Here is a 20,084-nt window from a genome sequence, read left to right on the forward strand (position 1 = left end):
CTTCTGTCTGCCTGTTGCTGTGTGCTGCTGAATGTCATCTGTCTATGTCCCTATTTTAGGCTTGGGAGGTAGACCATATATATCGTATACCTGGTTATTTGGAAAAGGCAATGGTATAGTTTTTCAATATCATCAAAAACTATCTGTTTTTTAGTAAGTTAATACCTGCAGTCAACTTGTACAATACGTTAGGAGATGAAGCATAATTTCACCTGTTACATCATTTGACGTTATGAAGCTCACCCTAGTTCCCCAAAACAGTTGAGACAGTCACTTGTTTGTTTGTAAATAGCACAACGGGACAATGCGGGAGATGGTGAGTCCATAGTGTCCATCATAGGGGTAGGCGATATGACCTCATATTCATATCACGATATTTTCCACTGTCCGGACGATAACAATATATTTTTTATTTATTTTATTTCACCTTTATTTAACCAGGTAGGCAAGTTGAGAACAAGTTCTCATTTACAACTGCGACCTGGCCAAGATAAAGCAAAGCAGTTCGACACGTACAACAACACAAGAGTTACACATGGAGTAAAACAAACATACAGTCAATAATACAGTGAAAAATAAGTCTATATACAATATGAGCAAATGAGGTGAGATAAGGGAGGTGATAAGGGAGCACATTTGTGGCCTGCTGGAGGTCATTTTGCAGGGCGCTGGCAGTGCACCTCCTTGCACAAAGGCAGAGGTAGCGGTCCTGCTGCTGGGTTGTTGCCCTCCTACGGCCTCCTCCACGTCTCCTGATGTACTGGCCTGTCTCCTGGTAGCGCCTCCATGCTCTGGACACTACGCAGACAGACACAGCAAACCTTCTTGCCACAGCTCGCATTGATGTGCCATCCTGGATGAGCTGCACTACCTGAGCCACTTGTGTGGGTTGTAGACTCCGTCTCATGCTACCACTAGAGTGAAAGCACCGCCAGCATTCAAAAGTGACCAAAACATCAGCCAGGAAGCATAGGAACTGAGAAGTGGTCTGTGGTCACCACCTGCAGAACCACTCCTTTATTGGGGGTGTCTTGCTAATTGCCTATAATTTCCACCTTTTGTCTATTCCATTTGCACAACAACATGTGAAATTTAATGTCAATCAGTGTTGCTTCCTAAGTGGACAGTTTGATTTCACAGAAGTGTGATTGACTTGGAGTTACATTGTGTTGTTTAAGTGTTCCCTTTATTTTTTTGAGCAGTGTATATACACAATATATATATACACACTATATATACACACTATATATATGTACACAATATATATATACATTATATATACACACACAATATATATACACACAATATATATACACAATACTCTCACAGCGCTGCACCTGTAGCCTCCTTTGTCTGGATCTCCTCCTTATAGCAGCCTTGTAGAGCCACCATGGAGGCCTGCTCCTATAGCCTCCTTTGTCTGGATCTCCTCCTTATAGCAGCCTTGTAGAGCCACCATGGAGGCCTGCCCCTATAGCCTCCTTTGTCTGGATCTCCTCCTTATAGCAGCCCTGTAGAGCCACCATGGAGGCCTGCTCCTATAGCCTCCTTTGTCTGGATCTCCTCCTTATAGCAGCCTTGTAGAGCCACCATGGAGGCCTGCTCCTATAGCCTCCTTTGTCTGGATCCCCTCCTTATAGCAGCCTTGTAGAGCCACCATGGAGGCCTGCTCCTATAGCCTCCTTTGTCTGGATCTCCTCCTTATAGCAGCCTTGTAGAGCCACCATGGAGGCCTGCTCCTAAAGCCTCCTTTGTCTGGGTCTCTTCCTTATAGCAGCCTTGTAGAGCCACCATGGAGGCCTGCTCCTATAGCCTCCTTTGTCTGGATCTCCTCCTTATAGCAGCCTTGTAGAGCCACCATGGAGGCCTGCTCCTATAGCCTCCTTTGTCTGGATCTCCTCCTTATAGCAGCCTTGTAGAGCCACCATGGAGGCCTGCTCCTATAGCCTCCTTTGTCTGGATCTCCTCCTTATAGCAGCCTTGTAGAGCCACCATGGAGGCCTGCTCCTATAGCCTCCTTTGTCTGGATCTCCTCCTTATAGCAGCCTTGTAGAGCCACCATGGAGGCCTGCTCCTATAGCCTCCTTTGTCTGGGTCTCCTCCTTATAGCAGCCTTGTAGAGCCACCATGGAGGCCTGCTCCTATAGCCTCCTTTGTCTGGATCTCCTCCTTATAGCTGCCTTGTAGAGCCACCATGGAGGCCTGCTCCTATAGCCTCCTTTGTCTGGATCTCCTCCTTATAGCAGCCTTGTAGAGCCACCATGGAGGCCTGCTCCTATAGCCTCCTTTGTCTGGGTCTCCTCCTTATAGCAGCCTTGTAGAGCCACCATGGAGGCCTGCTCCTATAGCCTCCTTTGTCTGGGTCTCCTCCTTATAGCAGCCTTGTAGAGCCACCATGGAGGCCTGCTCCTATAGCCTCCTTTGTCTGGGTCTCCTCCTTATAGCAGCCTTGTAGAGCCACCATGGAGGCCTGCTCCTATAGCCTCCTTTGTCTGGGTCTCCTCCTTATAGCAGCCTTGTAGAGCCACCATGGAGGCCTGCTCCTATAGCCTCCTTTGTCTGGGTCTCCTCCTTATAGCAGCCTTGTAGAGCCACCATGGAGGCCTGCTCCTATAGCCTCCTTTGTCTGGGTCTCCTCCTTATAGCAGCCTTGTAGAGCCACCATGGAGGCCTGCTCCTATAGCCTCCTTTGTCTGGATCTCCTCCTTATAGCAGCCTTGTAGAGCCACCATGGAGGCCTGCTCCTATAGCCTCCTTTGTCTGGATCTCCTCCTTATAGCAGCCTTGTAGAGCCACCATGGAGGCCTGCTCCTATAGCCTCCTTTGTCTGGATCTCCTCCTTATAGCAGCCTTGTAGAGCCACCATGGAGGCCTGCTCCTATAGCCTCCTTTGTCTGGGTCTCCTCCTTATAGCAGCCTTGTAGAGCCACCATGGAGGCCTGCTCCTATAGCCTCCTTTGTCTGGGTCTCCTCCTTATAGCAGCCTTGTAGAGCCACCATGGAGGCCTGCTCCTATAGCCTCCTTTGTCTGGATCTCCTCCTTATAGAAGCCTTGTAGAGCCACCATGGAGGCCTGCTCCTATAGCCTCCTTTGTCTGGGTCTCCTCCTTATAGCAGCCTTGTAGAGCCACCATGGAGGCCTGCTCCTATAGCCTCCTTTGTCTGGATCTCCTCCTTATAGCAGCCCTGTAGAGCTACCATGGAGGCCTGCTCCTATAGCCTCCTTTGTCTGGATCTCCTCCTTATAGCAGCCTTGTAGAGCCACCATGGAGGCCTGCTCCTATAGCCTCCTTTGTCTGGATCTCCTCCTTATAGCAGCCTTGTAGAGCCACCATGGAGGCCTGCTCCTATAGCCTCCTTTGTCTGGATCTCCTCCTTATAGCAGCCTTGTAGAGCCACCATGGAGGCCTGCTCCTATAGCCTCCTTTGTCTGGATCTCCTCCTTATAGCAGCCTTGTAGAGCCACCATGGAGGCCTGCTCCTATAGCCTCCTTTGTCTGGGTCTCCTCCTTATAGCAGCCTTGTAGAGCCACCATGGAGGCCTGCTCCTATAGCCTCCTTTGTCTGGATCTCCTCCTTATAGCAGCCTTGTAGAGCCACCATGGAGGCCTGCTCCTATAGCCTCCTTTGTCTGGATCTCCTCCTTATAGCAGCCTTGTAGAGCCACCATGGAGGCCTGCTCCTATAGCCTCCTTTGTCTGGATCTCCTCCTTATAGCAGCCTTGTAGAGCCACCATGGAGGCCTGCTCCTATAGCCTCCTTTGTCTGGGTCTCCTCCTTATAGCAGCCTTGTAGAGCCACCATGGAGGCCTGCTCCTATAGCCTCCTTTGTCTGGGTCTCCTCCTTATAGCAGCCTTGTAGAGCCACCATGGAGGCCTGCTCCTATAGCCTCCTTTGTCTGGGTCTCCTCCTTATAGCAGCCTTGTAGAGCCACCATGGAGGCCTGCTCCTATAGCCTCCTTTGTCTGGGTCTCCTCCTTATAGCAGCCTTGTAGAGCCACCATGGAGGCCTGCTCCTATAGCCTCCTTTGTCTGGGTCTCCTCCTTATAGCAGCCTTGTAGAGCCACCATGGAGGCCTGCTCCTATAGCCTCCTTTGTCATGTTACGTGTTCAGAGTTTGTTGTAACCAATGTATTGATTTGATTATGATAGGCTATTGGTCACGTGATGCATACATGTTTCACATAAAGAGAGCAAAGGTTGAGGGAATAGGGAATGTTATTCCTAAACGAATGAGAGATTTCGGTAACGGGAACTTTTAAATCAGAAATCGCTGTGATAATGTTGCAGCTTCAGCAACAAGCCTGAGAGAGATGAACTCTGATGTTTTGTGGTGGTTGCTGCAGCTGGGAGGAGAGATAACGAGGGCTAGTTACAGTCACTGTCTCTTTTTACACAGCGCAGCATGTCTGAGCCCGGCCCTACACAATCAAATCAATTTTGTACTCTAGAGTAATGTGTGTGTGTGTGTGTGTTAATTATTTAATCAAACAGTGCGCTTAAAGAATCAGACGAGCTCAGTGCATATAGTTTATTAAAACACAGAGTGTGTCTATATATGGAAAAATACACGTTTTAAACTGTTTCAATCATTTGGTCGAAAGAACAGACGACTCGCTCCTTCCTACACTCATCAATTATTTAGTGAGTGATCTGTTTGTGTCCCAGGTATTTAGTGAGTGATCTGTTTGTGTCCCAGGTATTTAGTGAGTGATCTGTTTGTGTCTCTATGTCCCAGTTAGTGAGTGATCTGTTTGTACCCCAGGTATTTAGTGAGTGATCTGTTTGTGTCCCAGGTATTTAGTGAGTGATCTGTTTGTGTCCCAGGTATTTAGTGAGTGATATGTTTGTGTCTCTATGTCCCAGTTAGTGAGTGATCTGTTTGTGTCCCAGGTATTTAGTGAGTGATCTGTTTGTGTCTCTATGTCCCAGTTAGTGAGTGATCTGTTTGTGTCCCAGGTATTTAGTGAGTGATCTGTTTGTGTCTCTATGTCCCAGTTAGTGAGTGATCTGTTTGTGTCCCAGGTATTTAGTGAGTGATCTGTTTGTGTCCCAGGTATTTAGTGAGTTATCTGTTTGTGTCTCTATGTCCCAGTTAGTGAGTGATCTGTTTGTGTCCCAGGTATTTAGTGAGTGATCTGTTTGTGTCCCAGGTATTTAGTGAGTTATCTGTTTGTGTGTCTAGGTCCCAGTTAGTGAGTGATCTGTTTGTGTCTCTATGTCCCAGTTAGTGAGTGATCTGTTTGTGTCTCTATGTCCCAGTTAGTGAGTGATCTGTTTGTGTCTCTATGTCCCAGTTAGTGAGTGATCTGTTTGTGTCTCTATGTCCCAGTTACTGAGTGATCTGTTTGTGTGTCTATGTCCCAGTTAGTGAGTGATCTGTCTGTATCTCTATGTCCCAGTTAGTGAGTGATCTGTCTGTATCCCAGGTATTTAGTGAGTGATCTGTCTGTATCCCAGGTATTTAGTGAGTGATCTGTCTGTATCCCAGGTATTTAGTGAGTGATCTGTCTGTATCCCAGGTATTTAGTGAGTGATCTGTCTGTATCCCAGGTATTTAGTGAGTGATCTGTCTGTATCCCAGGTATTTAGTGAGTGATCTGTCTGTATCCCAGGTATTTAGTGAGTGATCTGTCTGTATCCCAGGTATTTAGTGAGTGATCTGTCTGTATCCCAGGTATTTAGTGAGTGATATGTCTGTATCCCAGGTATTTAGTGAGTGATCTGTCTGTACCCCAGGTATTTAGTGAGTGATCTGTCTGTGTCTCTGTGTTGTGCAGGTGTTCAGGACAGACTTCATCACGGCCATGAAGCTCCATGACACGTACCATCTGAACCCAGAGGATTACTACGTCCTGGCCGATCCCTGGAGACAGGAGTGGGAGAAGGGAGTCCAGGTCCCCGTCAGCCCTCACACAATCCCCCAGCCTGTAGCCCGGTAAGACATGTAGCCTGTAGCCTGTAGGACATGTAGCCTGTAGGACATGTAGCCTGTAGGACATGTAGCCTGTAGGACATGTAGCCTGTAGGACATGTAGCCTGTAGGACATGTAGCCTGTAGGACATGTAGCCTGTAGGACATGTAGCCTGTAGGACATGTAGCCTGTAGGACATGTAGCCTGTAGCCCGCTAGTCATATCTAACCATCTCTGCTCTCTAGTCATCTCTGCTCTCTAACCATCTCTGCTCTCTAGTCATATCTAACCATCTCTGCTCTCTAACCATCTCTGCTCTCTAGTCATCTCTGCTCTCTAGTCATCTCTGCTCTCTAGTCATATCTAACCATCTCTGCTCTCTAGTCATCTCTGCTCTCTAGTCATATCTAACCATCTCTAGTCATATCTAACCATCTCTGCTCTCTAGTCATATCTGCTCTCTAGTCATCTCTAACCATCTCTGCTCTCTAGTCATCTCTGCTCTCTAGTCATCTCTGCTCTCTAGTCATCTCTGCTCTCTAGTCATATCTAACCATCTCTAGTCATATCTAACCATCTCTGCTCTCTAGTCATATCTGCTCTCTAGTCATCTCTAACCATCTCTGCTCTCTAGTCATCTCTGCTCTCTAGTCATCTCTGCTCTCTAGTCATCTCTGCTCTCTAGTCATCTCTGCTCTCTAGTCATCTCTGCTCTCTAGTCATCTCTGCTCTCTAACCATCTCTGCTCTCTAGTCATCTCTGCTCTCTAACCATCTCTGCTCTCTAGTCATCTCTGCTCTCTAGTCATCTCTGCTCTCTAGTCATCTCTGCTCTCTAGTCATCTCTGCTCTCTAGTCATCTCTGCTCTCTAGTCATCTCTGCTCTCTAGTCATCTCTAACCATCTCTGCTCTCTAGTCATCTCTAACCATCTCTGCTCTCTAGTCATCTCTAACCATCTCTGCTCGCTAGTCATCTCTAACCATCTCTGCTCTCTAGTCATCTCTGCTCTCTAACCATCTCTGCTCTCTAGTCATATCTAACCATCTCTGCTCTCTAACCATCTCTGCTCTCTAACCATCTCTGCTCTCTAGTCATCTCTGCTCTCTAGTCATCTCTGCTCTCTAGTCATCTCTGCTCTCTAGTCATCTCTGCTCTCTAGTCATCTCTGCTCTCTAGTCATCTCTGCTCTCTAGTCATCTCTGCTCTCTAGTCATCTCTGCTCTCTAGTCATCTCTGCTCTCTAGTCATCTCTGCTCTCTAGTCATATCTAACCATCTCTGCTCTCTAGTCATCTCTGCTCTCTAGTCATCTCTGCTCTCTAGTCATCTCTAACCATCTCTGCTCTCTAACCATCTCTGCTCTCTAGTCATCTCTGCTCTCTAGTCATCTCTGCTCTCTAGTCATATCTAACCATCTCTGCTCTCTAGTCATCTCTGCTCTCTAGTCATATCTAACCATCTCTAGTCATATCTAACCATCTCTGCTCTCTAGTCATATCTGCTCTCTAGTCATCTCTAACCATCTCTGCTCTCTAGTCATCTCTGCTCTCTAGTCATCTCTGCTCTCTAACCATCTCTGCTCTCTAACCATCTCTGCTCTCTAACCATCTCTGCTCTCTAGTCATCTCTGCTCTCTAGTCATCTCTGCTCTCTAGTCATCTCTGCTCTCTAGTCATCTCTGCTCTCTAGTCATCTCTGCTCTCTAGTCATCTCTGCTCTCTAGTCATCTCTGCTCTCTAGTCATCTCTGCTCTCTAGTCATCTCTGCTCTCTAGTCATCTCTAACCATCTCTGCTCTCTAGTCACCATCTCTGCTCTCTAGTCATCTCTGCTCTCTAGTCATCTCTGCTCTCTAGTCATCTCTGCTCTCTAGTCATCTCTGCTCTCTAACCATCTCTGCTCTCTAACCATCTCTGCTCTCTAACCATCTCTGCTCTCTAACCATCTCTGCTCTCTAACCATCTCTGCTCTCTAGTCATCTCTGCTCTCTAGTCATCTCTGCTCTCTAGTCATCTCTGCTCTCTAGTCATCTCTGCTCTCTAGTCATCTCTGCTCTCTAGTCATCTCTGCTCTCTAGTCATCTCTGCTCTCTAGTCATCTCTGCTCTCTAGTCATCTCTGCTCTCTAGTCATCTCTGCTCTCTAGTCATCTCTGCTCTCTAGTCATCTCTGCTCTCTAACCATCTCTGCTCTCTAGTCATCTCTGCTCTCTAGTCATATCTAACCATCTCTGCTCTCTAGTCATCTCTGCTCTCTAGTCATATCTAACCATCTCTAGTCATATCTAACCATCTCTGCTCTCTAGTCATATCTGCTCTCTAGTCATCTCTAACCATCTCTGCTCTCTAGTCATCTCTGCTCTCTAGTCATCTCTGCTCTCTAACCATCTCTGCTCTCTAACCATCTCTGCTCTCTAACCATCTCTGCTCTCTAACCATCTCTGCTCTCTAACCATCTCTGCTCTCTAACCATCTCTGCTCTCTAGTCATCTCTGCTCTCTAGTCATCTCTGCTCTCTAGTCATCTCTGCTCTCTAGTCATCTCTAACCATCTCTGCTCTCTAGTCACCATCTCTGCTCTCTAGTCACCATCTCTGCTCTCTAGTCACCATCTCTGCTCTCTAGTCACCATCTCTGCTCTCTAGTCGTATCTAACCATCTCTGCTCTGCAGGGGAGTGGCAGAGCGGGGGATGGAGGTGATGTTCACGACGCCTAAGAAGTGGATCCGTTCTGGATGTTCAGGGGCGCTGGGGTACGTGGACATCCAGACCCTGGCTGAGGGGACGTGTCGATACGACCTCAACGACACTGACGTGGCCTGGCTGGAGCTCATCAACCACCAGTTCACTCTGATGGGTCAGTAGATTTACCCCTCAACTACGGTTGTACAGCTAACTATGTAGTGTCTACTGTGTCGCGGTTCAGCCCTGTGTCGTGGTTCAGCCCTGTGTAGTATCCACTGTGTCGCGGTTCAGCCCTGTGTCGTGGTTCAGCCCTGTGTCGTGGTTCAGCCCTGTGTAGTATCCACTGTGTCACGGTTCAGCCCTGTGTCGTGGTTCAGCCCTGTGTCGTGGTTCAGCCCTGTGTAGTATCCACTGTGTCGCGGTTCAGCCCTGTGTCGTGGTTCAGCCCTGTGTCGTGGTTCAGCCCTGTGTAGTATCCACTGTGTCGTGGTTCAGCCCTGTCGTGGTTCAGCCCTGTGTAGTATCCACTGTGTCGCGGTTCAGCCCTGTGTCGTGGTTCAGCCCTGTGTAGTATCCACTGTGTCGTGGTTCAGCCCTGTGTCGTGGTTCAGCCCTGTGTAGTATCCACTGTGTCGTGGTTCAGCCCTGTGTAGTATCCACTGTGTCGTGGTTCAGCCCTGTGTCGTGGTTCAGCCCTGTGTAGTATCCACTGTGTCGTGGTTCAGCCCTGTGTCGTGGTTCAGCCCTGTGTCGTGGTTCAGCCCTGTGTCGTGGTTCAGCCCTATGTCGTGGTTCAGCCCTGTGTCGTGGTTCAGCCCTGTGTAGTATCCACTGTGTCGTGGTTCAGCCCTGTGTAGTATCCACTGTGTCGCGGTTCAGCCCTGTGTCGTGGTTCAGCCCTGTGTAGTATCCACTGTGTCGCGGTTCAGCCCTGTGTCGTGGTTCAGCCCTGTGTAGTATCCACTGTGTCGCGGTTCAGCCCTGTGTCGTGGTTCAGCCCTGTGTAGTATCCACTGTGTCGCGGTTCAGCCCTGTGTCGTGGTTCAGCCCTGTGTAGTATCCACTGTGTCGCGGTTCAGCCCTGTGTCGTGGTTCAGCCCTGTGTAGTATCCACTGTGTCGTGGTTCAGCCCTGTGTCGTGGTTCAGCCCTGTGTAGTATCCACTGTGTCGTGGTTCAGCCCTGTGTCGTGGTTCAGCCCTGTGTAGTATCCACTGTGTCGTGGTTCAGCCCTGTGTCGTGGTTCAGCCCTGTGTAGTATCCACTGTGTCGTGGTTCAGCCCTGTGTCGTGGTTCAGCCCTGTGTAGTATCCACTGTGTCGTGGTTCAGCCCTGTGTCGTGGTTCAGCCCTGTGTAGTATCCACTGTGTCGTGGTTCAGCCCTGTGTCGTGGTTCAGCCCTGTGTAGTATCCACTGTGTCGTGGTTCAGCCCTGTGTCGTGGTTCAGCCCTGTGTCGTGGTTCAGCCCTGTGTAGTATCCACTGTGTCGTGGTTCAGCCCTGTGTCGTGGTTCAGCCCTGTGTCGTGGTTCAGCCCTGTGTAGTATCCACTGTGTCGTGGTTCAGCCCTGTGTCGTGGTTCAGCCCTGTGTAGTATCCACTGTGTCGTGGTTCAGCCCTGTGTCGTGGTTCAGCCCTGTGTCGTGGTTCAGCCCTGTGTCGTGGTTCAGCCCTATGTCGTGGTTCAGCCCTGTGTCGTGGTTCAGCCCTGTGTAGTATCCACTGTGTCGTGGTTCAGCCCTGTGTAGTATCCACTGTGTCGCGGTTCAGCCCTGTGTCGTGGTTCAGCCCTGTGTAGTATCCACTGTGTCGTGGTTCAGCCCTGTGTAGTATCCACTGTGTCGTGGTTCAGCCCTGTGTCGTGGTTCAGCCCTGTGTAGTATCCACTGTGTCGTGGTTCAGCCCTGTGTCGTGGTTCAGCCCTGTGTAGTATCCACTGTGTCGTGGTTCAGCCCTGTGTCGTGGTTCAGCCCTGTGTAGTATCCACTGTGTCGTGGTTCAGCCCTGTGTAGTATCCACTGTGTCGTGGTTCAGCCCTGTGTCGTGGTTCAGCCCTGTGTAGTATCCACTGTGTCGTGGTTCAGCCCTGTGTCGTGGTTCAGCCCTGTGTAGTATCCACTGTGTCGTGGTTCAGCCCTGTGTCGTGGTTCAGCCCTGTGTAGTATCCACTGTGTCGTGGTTCAGCCCTGTGTCGTGGTTCAGCCCTGTGTAGTATCCACTGTGTCGTGGTTCAGCCCTGTGTCGTGGTTCAGCCCTGTGTAGTATCCACTGTGTCGTGGTTCAGCCCTGTGTCGTGGTTCAGCCCTGTGTCGTGGTTCAGCCCTGTGTAGTATCCACTGTGTCGTGGTTCAGCCCTGTGTCGTGGTTCAGCCCTGTGTCGTGTCTAATGTTATCTGTTCTCCAGGCATGGTGCTGCTGGACGAGATGACCATGGAGAGAGGGATGGAAGAGTTTGAGAGGCGTTGCTATGACAGAATGAGCCATGCCATGGCAACGGAGGAGGGGCTTGGCATGGAGTACGACGAGGATGTCGTGTGTGACGTCTGTCGGTCACCTGACAGCGAGGACAACAACGAGATGGTCTTCTGTGACAAGTGCAATATCTGTGTTCACCAGGTACGCCTCTGTAATCCGTTATTGCCCTAGTTCAACATCTGTGTTCACCAGGTACGCCTCTGTAATCCGTTATTGCCCTAGTTCAACATCTGTGTTCACCAGGTACGCCTCTGTAATCCGTTATTGCCCTAGTTCAATATCTGTGTTCACCAGGTACGCCTCTGTAATCCGTTATTGCCCTAGTTCAACATCTGTGTTCACCAGGTACGCCTCTGTAATCCGTTATTGCCCTAGTTCAACATCTGTGTTCACCAGGTACGCCTCTGTAATCCGTTATTGCCCTAGTTCAACATCTCTGTTCACCAGGTACGCCTCTGTAATCCGTTATTGCCCTAGTTCAACATCTCTGTTCACCAGGTACGCCTCTGTAATCCGTTATTGCCCTAGTTCAATATCTGTGTTCACCAGGTACGCTTCTGTAATCCGTTATTGCCCTAGTTCAACATCTGTGTTCACCAGGTACGCCTCTGTAATCCGTTATTGCCCTAGTTCAATATCTGTGTTCACCAGGTACGCCTCTGTAATCCGTTATTGCCCTAGTTCAACATCTGTGTTCACCAGGTACGCTTCTGTAATCCGTTATTGCCCTAGTTCAACATCTGTGTTCACCAGGTACGCCTCTGTAATCCGTTATTGCCCTAGTTCAACATCTCTGTTCACCAGGTACGCCTCTGTAATCCGTTATTGCCCTAGTTCAATATCTGTGTTCACCAGGTACGCCTCTGTAATCCGTTATTGCCCTAGTTCAATATCTGTGTTCACCAGGTACGCCTCTGTAATCCGTTATTGCCCTAGTTCAATATCTGTGTTCACCAGGTACGCTTCTGTAATCCGTTATTGCCCTAGTTCAACATCTCTGTTCACCAGGTACGCCTCTGTAATCCGTTATTGCCCTAGTTCAATATCTGTGTTCACCAGGTACGCCTCTGTAATCCGTTATTGCCCTAGTTCAATATCTGTGTTCACCAGGTACGCCTCTGTAATCCGTTATTGCCCTAGTTCAACATCTGTGTTCACCAGGTACGCTTCTGTAATCCGTTATTGCCCTAGTTCAACATCTGTGTTCACCAGGTACGCCTCTGTAATCCGTTATTGCCCTAGTTCAACATCTGTGTTCACCAGGTACGCCTCTGTAATCCGTTATTGCCCTAGTTCAATATCTGTGTTCACCAGGTACGCCTCTGTAATCCGTTATTGCCCTAGTTCAATATCTGTGTTCACCAGGTACGCCTCTGTAATCCGTTATTGCCCTAGTTCAATATCTGTGTTCACCAGGTACGCTTCTGTAATCCGTTATTGCCCTAGTTCAACATCTCTGTTCACCAGGTACGCCTCTGTAATCCGTTATTGCCCTAGTTCAATATCTGTGTTCACCAGGTACGCCTCTGTAATCCGTTATTGCCCTAGTTCAACATCTGTGTTCACCAGGTACGCCTCTGTAATCCGTTATTGCCCTAGTTCAACATCTCTGTTCACCAGGTACGCCTCTGTAATCCGTTATTGCCCTAGTTCAATATCTGTGTTCACCAGGTACGCCTCTGTAATCCGTTATTGCCCTAGTTCAATATCTGTGTTCACCAGGTACGCCTCTGTAATCCGTTATTGCCCTAGTTCAACATCTGTGTTCACCAGGTACGCCTCTGTAATCCGTTATTGCCCTAGTTCAACATCTCTGTTCACCAGGTACGCCTCTGTAATCCGTTATTGCCCTAGTTCAACATCTGTGTTCACCAGGTACGCCTCTGTAATCCGTTATTGCCCTAGTTCAATATCTGTGTTCACCAGGTACGCTTCTGTAATCCGTTATTGCCCTAGTTCAACATCTCTGTTCACCAGGTACGCCTCTGTAATCCGTTATTGCCCTAGTTCAATATCTGTGTTCACCAGGTACGCCTCTGTAATCCGTTATTGCCCTAGTTCAACATCTGTGTTCACCAGGTACGCCTCTGTAATCCGTTATTGCCCTAGTTCAACATCTCTGTTCACCAGGTACGCCTCTGTAATCCGTTATTGCCCTAGTTCAATATCTCTGTTCACCAGGTACGCCTCTGTAATCCGTTATTGCCCTAGTTCAACATCTGTGTTCACCAGGTACGCTTCTGTAATCCGTTATTGCCCTAGTTCAACATCTGTGTTCACCAGGTACGCTTCTGTAATCCGTTATTGCCCTAGTTCAACATCTGTGTTCACCAGGTACGCCTCTGTAATCCGTTATTGCCCTAGTTCAACATCTGTGTTCACCAGGTACGCCTCTGTAATCCGTTATTGCCCTAGTTCAACATCTCTGTTCACCAGGTACGCCTCTGTAATCCGTTATTGCCCTAGTTCAATATCTCTGTTCACCAGGTACGCCTCTGTAATCCGTTATTGCCCTAGTTCAACATCTGTGTTCACCAGGTACGCTTCTGTAATCCGTTATTGCCCTAGTTCAACATCTGTGTTCACCAGGTACGCTTCTGTAATCCGTTATTGCCCTAGTTCAACATCTGTGTTCACCAGGTACGCTTCTGTAATCCGTTATTGCCCTAGTTCAACATCTCTGTTCACCAGGTACGCCTCTGTAATCCGTTATTGCCCTAGTTCAACATCTGTGTTCACCAGGTACGCTTCAGTAATCCGTTATTGCCCTAGCAGCGTCTCATCGCTCAGAGGGCTGAGTGTCTGTGGGGTTTCCTCTTTCCTTGATTGATAAATGAAGGTCACTGATTAGTAAGGAACTCCTTCACCTGGTTGTCTAGGGCTTCATTGAAAAGGAAACCCAGCAGACACTACCCTTCTCTACATTATCACACTACTATCACCCCTAACAACCTGAGCATTACCACACTACTATCACCCCTAACAACCTGAGCATTACCACACTACTATCACCCCTAACAACCTGAGCATTACCACACTACTATCACCCCTAACAACCTGAGCATTACCACACTACTATCACCCCTAACAACCTGAGCATTACCACACTACTATCACCCCTAACAACCTGAGCATTACCACACTACTATCACCCCTAACAACCTGAGCATTACCACACTACTATCACCCCTAACAACCTGAGCATTACCACACTACTATCACCCCTAACAACCTGAGCATTACCACACTACTATCACCCCTAACAACCTGAGCATTACCACACTACTATCACCCCTAACAACCTGAGCATTATCACACTACTATCACCCCTAACAACCTGAGCATTACCACACTACTATCACCCCTAACAACCTGAGCATTACCACACTACTATCACCCCTAACAACCTGAGCATTACCACACTACTATCACCCCTAACAACCTGAGCATTACCACACTACTATCACCCCTAACAACCTGAGCATTATCACACTACTATCACCCCTAACAACCTGAGCATTACCACACTACTATCACCCCTAACAACCTGAGCATTACCACACTACTATCACCCCTAACAACCTGAGCATTACCACACTACTATCACCCCTAACAACCTGAGCATTACCACACTACTATCACCCCTAACAACCTGAGCATTACCACACTACTATCACCCCTAACAACCTGAGCATTACCACACTACTATCACCCCTAACAACCTGAGCATTACCACACTACTATCACCCCTAACAACCTGAGCATTACCACACTACTATCACCCCTAACAACCTGAGCATTACCACACTACTATCACCCCTAACAACCTGAGCATTACCACACTACTATCACCCCTAACAACCTGAGCATTACCACACTACTATCACCCCTAACAACCTGAGCATTACCACACTACTATCACCCCTAACAACCTGAGCATTACCACACTACTATCACCCCTAACAACCTGAGCATTATCACACTACTATCACCCCTAACAACCTGAGCATTACCACACTACTATCACCCCTAACAACCTGAGCATTACCACACTACTATCACCCCTAACAACCTGAGCATTACCACACTACTATCACCCCTAACAACCTGAGCATTACCACACTACTATCACCCCTAACAACCTGAGCATTACCACACTACTATCACCCCTAACAACCTGAGCATTATCACACTACTATCACCCCTAACAACCTGAGCATTACCACACTACTATCACCCCTAACAACCTGAGCATTACCACACTACTATCACCCCTAACAACCTGAGCATTACCACACTACTATCACCCCTAACAACCTGAGCATTACCACACTACTATCACCCCTAACAACCTGAGCATTACCACACTACTATCACCCCTAACAACCTGAGCATTACCACACTACTATCACCCCTAACAACCTGAGCATTACCACACTACTATCACCCCTAACAACCTGAGCATTACCACACTACTATCACCCCTAACAACCTGAGCATTACCACACTACTATCACCCCTAACAACCTGAGCATTACCACACTACTATCACCCCTAACAACCTGAGCATTACCACACTACTATCACCCCTAACAACCTGAGCATTACCACACTACTATCACCCCTAACAACCTGAGCATTACCACACTACTATCACCCCTAACAACCTGAGCATTACCACACTACTATTAGATCAGATCTGTTGAGCAATGAATAAAGAAATATGTAAATGATGTAGATATTCTCCTAAGAAACCCATTGGTCCAGCCTTCATGCCTGTCATAGTCCTATCAAAGGTTATTGGAGTTTCTACCCTTTGTAAGATGACCAGAAGTAGGCAGACAAAATCAATGGAAGCCAGAGAAAATAAGTGGTCAGATATCTGGGAAATTGCATCTCGTCAGCTAGGATTCTCTGCAAGAGAACTGGTTACCTGACAGGCTCACTTTCCCATTGAACTTGTCCTCTTTCTTCTCGAATCCTCAGGACATGAAACACATAGAGGTAAGATATACATTTTGAGACATGACGTAGTATTTTCATATTCATTTGAAATTCCTTTATTTATTTTTTCAAAAACAAGTGTAGCTCTGTGAAATGTTAACAGAGCACTTGGCGCTGTGGTCACCAGCCTTTTCTGAGTAAAGATCACTTTCACAGTCATAAAGTTATTGACTGTATGCCTGGCCTAATACATTATCACAGCATAGTGGCTATATGCCTGGCCTAATACATTATCACAGCATATTGGCTGTATGCCTGGCCTAATACATTATCACAGCATAGTGGCTATATGCCTGGCCTAATACATTATCACAGCATATTGGCTATATGCCTTGCCTAATACATGATCACAGCATATTGGCTATATGCCTGGCCTAATACATTATCACAGCATATTGGCTATATGCCTGGCCTAATACATTATCACAGCATAGTGGCTATATGCCTTGCCTAATACATTATCACAGCATATTGGCTATATGCCTGGCCTAATACATTATCACAGCATATTGGCTATATGCCTGGCCTAATACATTATCACAGCATATTGGCTATATGCCTTGCCTAATACATTATCACAGCATAGTGGCTATATGCCTGGCCTAATACATTATCACAGCATATTGGCTATATGCCTGGCCTAATACATTATCACAGCATATTGGCTATATGCCTGGCCTAATACATTATCACAGCATATTGGCTATATGCCTGGCCTAATACATTATCACAGCATATTGGCTATATGCCTGGCCTAATACATTATCACAGCATATTGGCTATATGCCTTGCCTAATACATTATCACAGCATATTGGCTATATGCCTGGCCTAATACATTATCACAGCATAGTGGCTATATGCCTGGCCTAATACATTATCACAGCATATTGGCTATATGCCTGGCCTAATACATTATCACAGCATATTGGCTATATGCCTGGCCTAATACATTATCACAGCATATTGGCTATATGCCTGGCCTAATACATTATCACAGCATAGTGGCTATATGCCTGGCCTAATACATTATCACAGCATAGTGGCTATATGCCTGGCCTAATACATTATCACAGCATAGTGGCTGTATGCCTGGCCTAATACATTATCACAGCATATTGGCTATATGCCTGGCCTAATACATTATCACAGCATATTGGCTATATGCCTGGCCTAATACATTATCACAGCATAGTGGCTATATGCCTGGCCTAATACATTATCACAGCATAGTGGCTATATGCCTGGCCTAATACATTATCACAGCATATTGGCTATATGCCTGGCCTAATACATTATCACAGCATATTGGCTATATGCCTGGCCTAATACATTATCACAGCATATTGGCTATATGCCTGGCCTAATACATTATCACAGCATAGTGGCTATATGCCTGGCCTAATACATTATCACAGCATATTGGCTATATGCCTGGCCTAATACATTATCACAGCATATTGGCTATATGCCTGGCCTAATACATTATCACAGCATATTGGCTATATGCCTGGCCTAATACATTATCACAGCATATTGGCTATATGCCTGGCCTAATACATTATCACAGCATATTGGCTATATGCCTGGCCTAATACATTATCACAGCATATTGGCTATATGCCTGGCCTAATACATTATCACAGCATAGTGGCTATATGCCTGGCCTAATACATTATCACAGCATATTGGCTATATGCCTGGCCTAATACATTATCACAGCATATTGGCTATATGCCTGGCCTAATACATTATCACAGCATATTGGCTATATGCCTGGCCTAATACATTATCACAGCATATTGGCTATATGCCTGGCCTAATACATTATCACAGCATAGTGGCTATATGCCTGGCCTAATACATTATCACAGCATAGTGGCTATATGCCTGGCCTAATACATTATCACAGCATAGTGGCTGTATGCCTGGCCTAATACATTATCACAGCATATTGGCTATATGCCTGGCCTAATACATTATCACAGCATATTGGCTATATGCCTGGCCTAATACATTATCACAGCATAGTGGCTATATGCCTGGCCTAATACATTATCACAGCATATTGGCTATATGCCTGGCCTAATACATTATCACAGCATATTGGCTATATGCCTGGCCTAATACATTATCACAGCATATTGGCTGTATGCCTGGCCTAATACATTATCACAGCATAGTGGCTATATGCCTGGCCTAATACATTATCACAGCATATTGGCTATATGCCTGGCCTAATACATTATCACAGCATATTGGCTGTATGCCTGGCCTAATACATTATCACAGCATAGTGGCTATATGCCTGGCCTAATACATTATCACAGCATATTGGCTATATGCCTGGCCTAATACATTATCACAGCATAGTGGCTGTATGCCTGGCCTAATACATTATCACAGCATAGTGGCTATATGCCTGGCCTAATACATTATCACAGCATATTATGTATCAAAACTAGAGCAAATAAAAACATTTTACTTGACTGATGGTACCTGCATCGGATGGTCATGGTGCTTTCAGGACAACTGGGAACTCTGGGGGGGGGGGCGGCAGAGGTCAAATCATGACATCAGTGATTTTCAGGTTGGGGAGTTGGAGCTCTAGAAAGATCACTCTTCTCCGACTTGGAATTCTGAGTTTGATGACCGTTCAAAACTATTTCCCAATCGGATTGAGTTTTTCCCAGAGTTCCCAGATGTTTTGAATACGGCAGTGGAGGGAGAGTCTGCCTCTCACCGTCCCCCTCTTCTCTCCTTCCTTTCCCCCGGTGAGACCAGAGAGAGGGGCCTCCGTATTCCATCTGATGGTGAAACTCGAGTGGCACACCATCTGCCTCGTAGACACATTCATGTTGTTCCTATGATCATCTGCCTCGTAGACACATTCATGTTGTTCCCCAGACCATCTGCCTCATAGACACATTCATGTTGCTCCCCAGATCATCTGCCTCATAGACACATTCATGTTGTTCCCCAGACCATCTGCCTCGTAGACACATTCATGTTGTTCCCCAGACCATCTGCCTCATAGACACATTCATGTTGTTCCTATGACCATTTGCCTCGTAGACACATTCATGTTGCTCCCCAGACCATCTGCCTCATAGACACATTCATGTTGTTCCCCAGACCATCTGCCTCGTAGACACATTCATGTTGCTCCCCAGACCATCTGCCTCGTAGACACATTCATGTTGTTCCCCAGACCATCTGCCTCGTAGACACATTCATGTTGTTCCTATGACCATCTGCCTCGTAGACACATTCATGTTGTTCCCCAGACCATCTGCCTCGTAGACACATTCATGTTGTTCCCCAGACCATCTGCCTCGTAGACACATTCATGTTGTTCCCCAGACCATCTGCCTCGTAGACACATTCATGTTGTTCCCCAGACCATCTGCCTCGTAGACACATTCATGTTGCTCCCCAGACCATCTGCCTCGTAGACACATTCATGTTGCTCCCCAGACCATCTGCCTCGTAGACACATTCATGTTGCTCCCCAGACCATCTGCCTCGTAGACACATTCATGTTGTTCCCCAGACCATCTGCCTCGTAGACACATTCATGTTGTTCCTATGACCATCTGCCTCGTAGACACATTCATGTTGTTCCCCAGACCATCTGCCTCATAGACACATTCATGTTGTTCCCCAGACCATCTGCCTCGTAGACACATTCATGTTGTTCCCCAGACCATCTGCCTCATAGACACATTCATGTTGTTCCCCAGACCATCTGCCTCATAGACACATTCATGTTGTTCCCCAGACCATCTGCCTCATAGACACATTCATGTTGTTCCTATGACCATCTGCCTCATAGACACATTCATGTTGCTGTCCATTAACACGGTACTTCATTTTGTTTATCTGTCTGCCCAAGCCTCAAACTCAGGCCTTGTGTGAAGCTAACTGACCCTCTCTGCCCATTCACTGCCATTTACCCGTCGTTGTTGTCCTAGCTGTTTACCCGTTGTTGTTGTCCTAGCTGTTACCC

The 20,084-nt window shown here is 47.2% G+C and overlaps 1 protein-coding gene across 3 annotated transcripts in view; it reads left to right on the plus strand.

Moving 5' to 3' along the window:
- The window catches only part of LOC129811257 (protein Jade-1-like), an 82,782-nt gene that overhangs the window by 15,312 nt on the left and 47,386 nt on the right, over positions 1 to 20,084 (plus strand). For all 3 annotated transcript variants that reach the window (XM_055862421.1, XM_055862420.1, XM_055862419.1), the window contains exons 4-6: positions 5,783 to 5,940; positions 8,586 to 8,770; positions 11,002 to 11,213. In XM_055862421.1, coding sequence (XP_055718396.1) covers positions 5,783 to 5,940; positions 8,586 to 8,770; positions 11,002 to 11,213 — 555 coding nt within the window. The remainder of the gene's footprint in view (positions 1 to 5,782; positions 5,941 to 8,585; positions 8,771 to 11,001; positions 11,214 to 20,084) is intronic.

The sequence above is a fragment of the Salvelinus fontinalis genome, chromosome 15 (assembly GCF_029448725.1).
Source record: "Salvelinus fontinalis isolate EN_2023a chromosome 15, ASM2944872v1, whole genome shotgun sequence".
NCBI lineage: Eukaryota > Metazoa > Chordata > Actinopteri > Salmoniformes > Salmonidae > Salvelinus > Salvelinus fontinalis.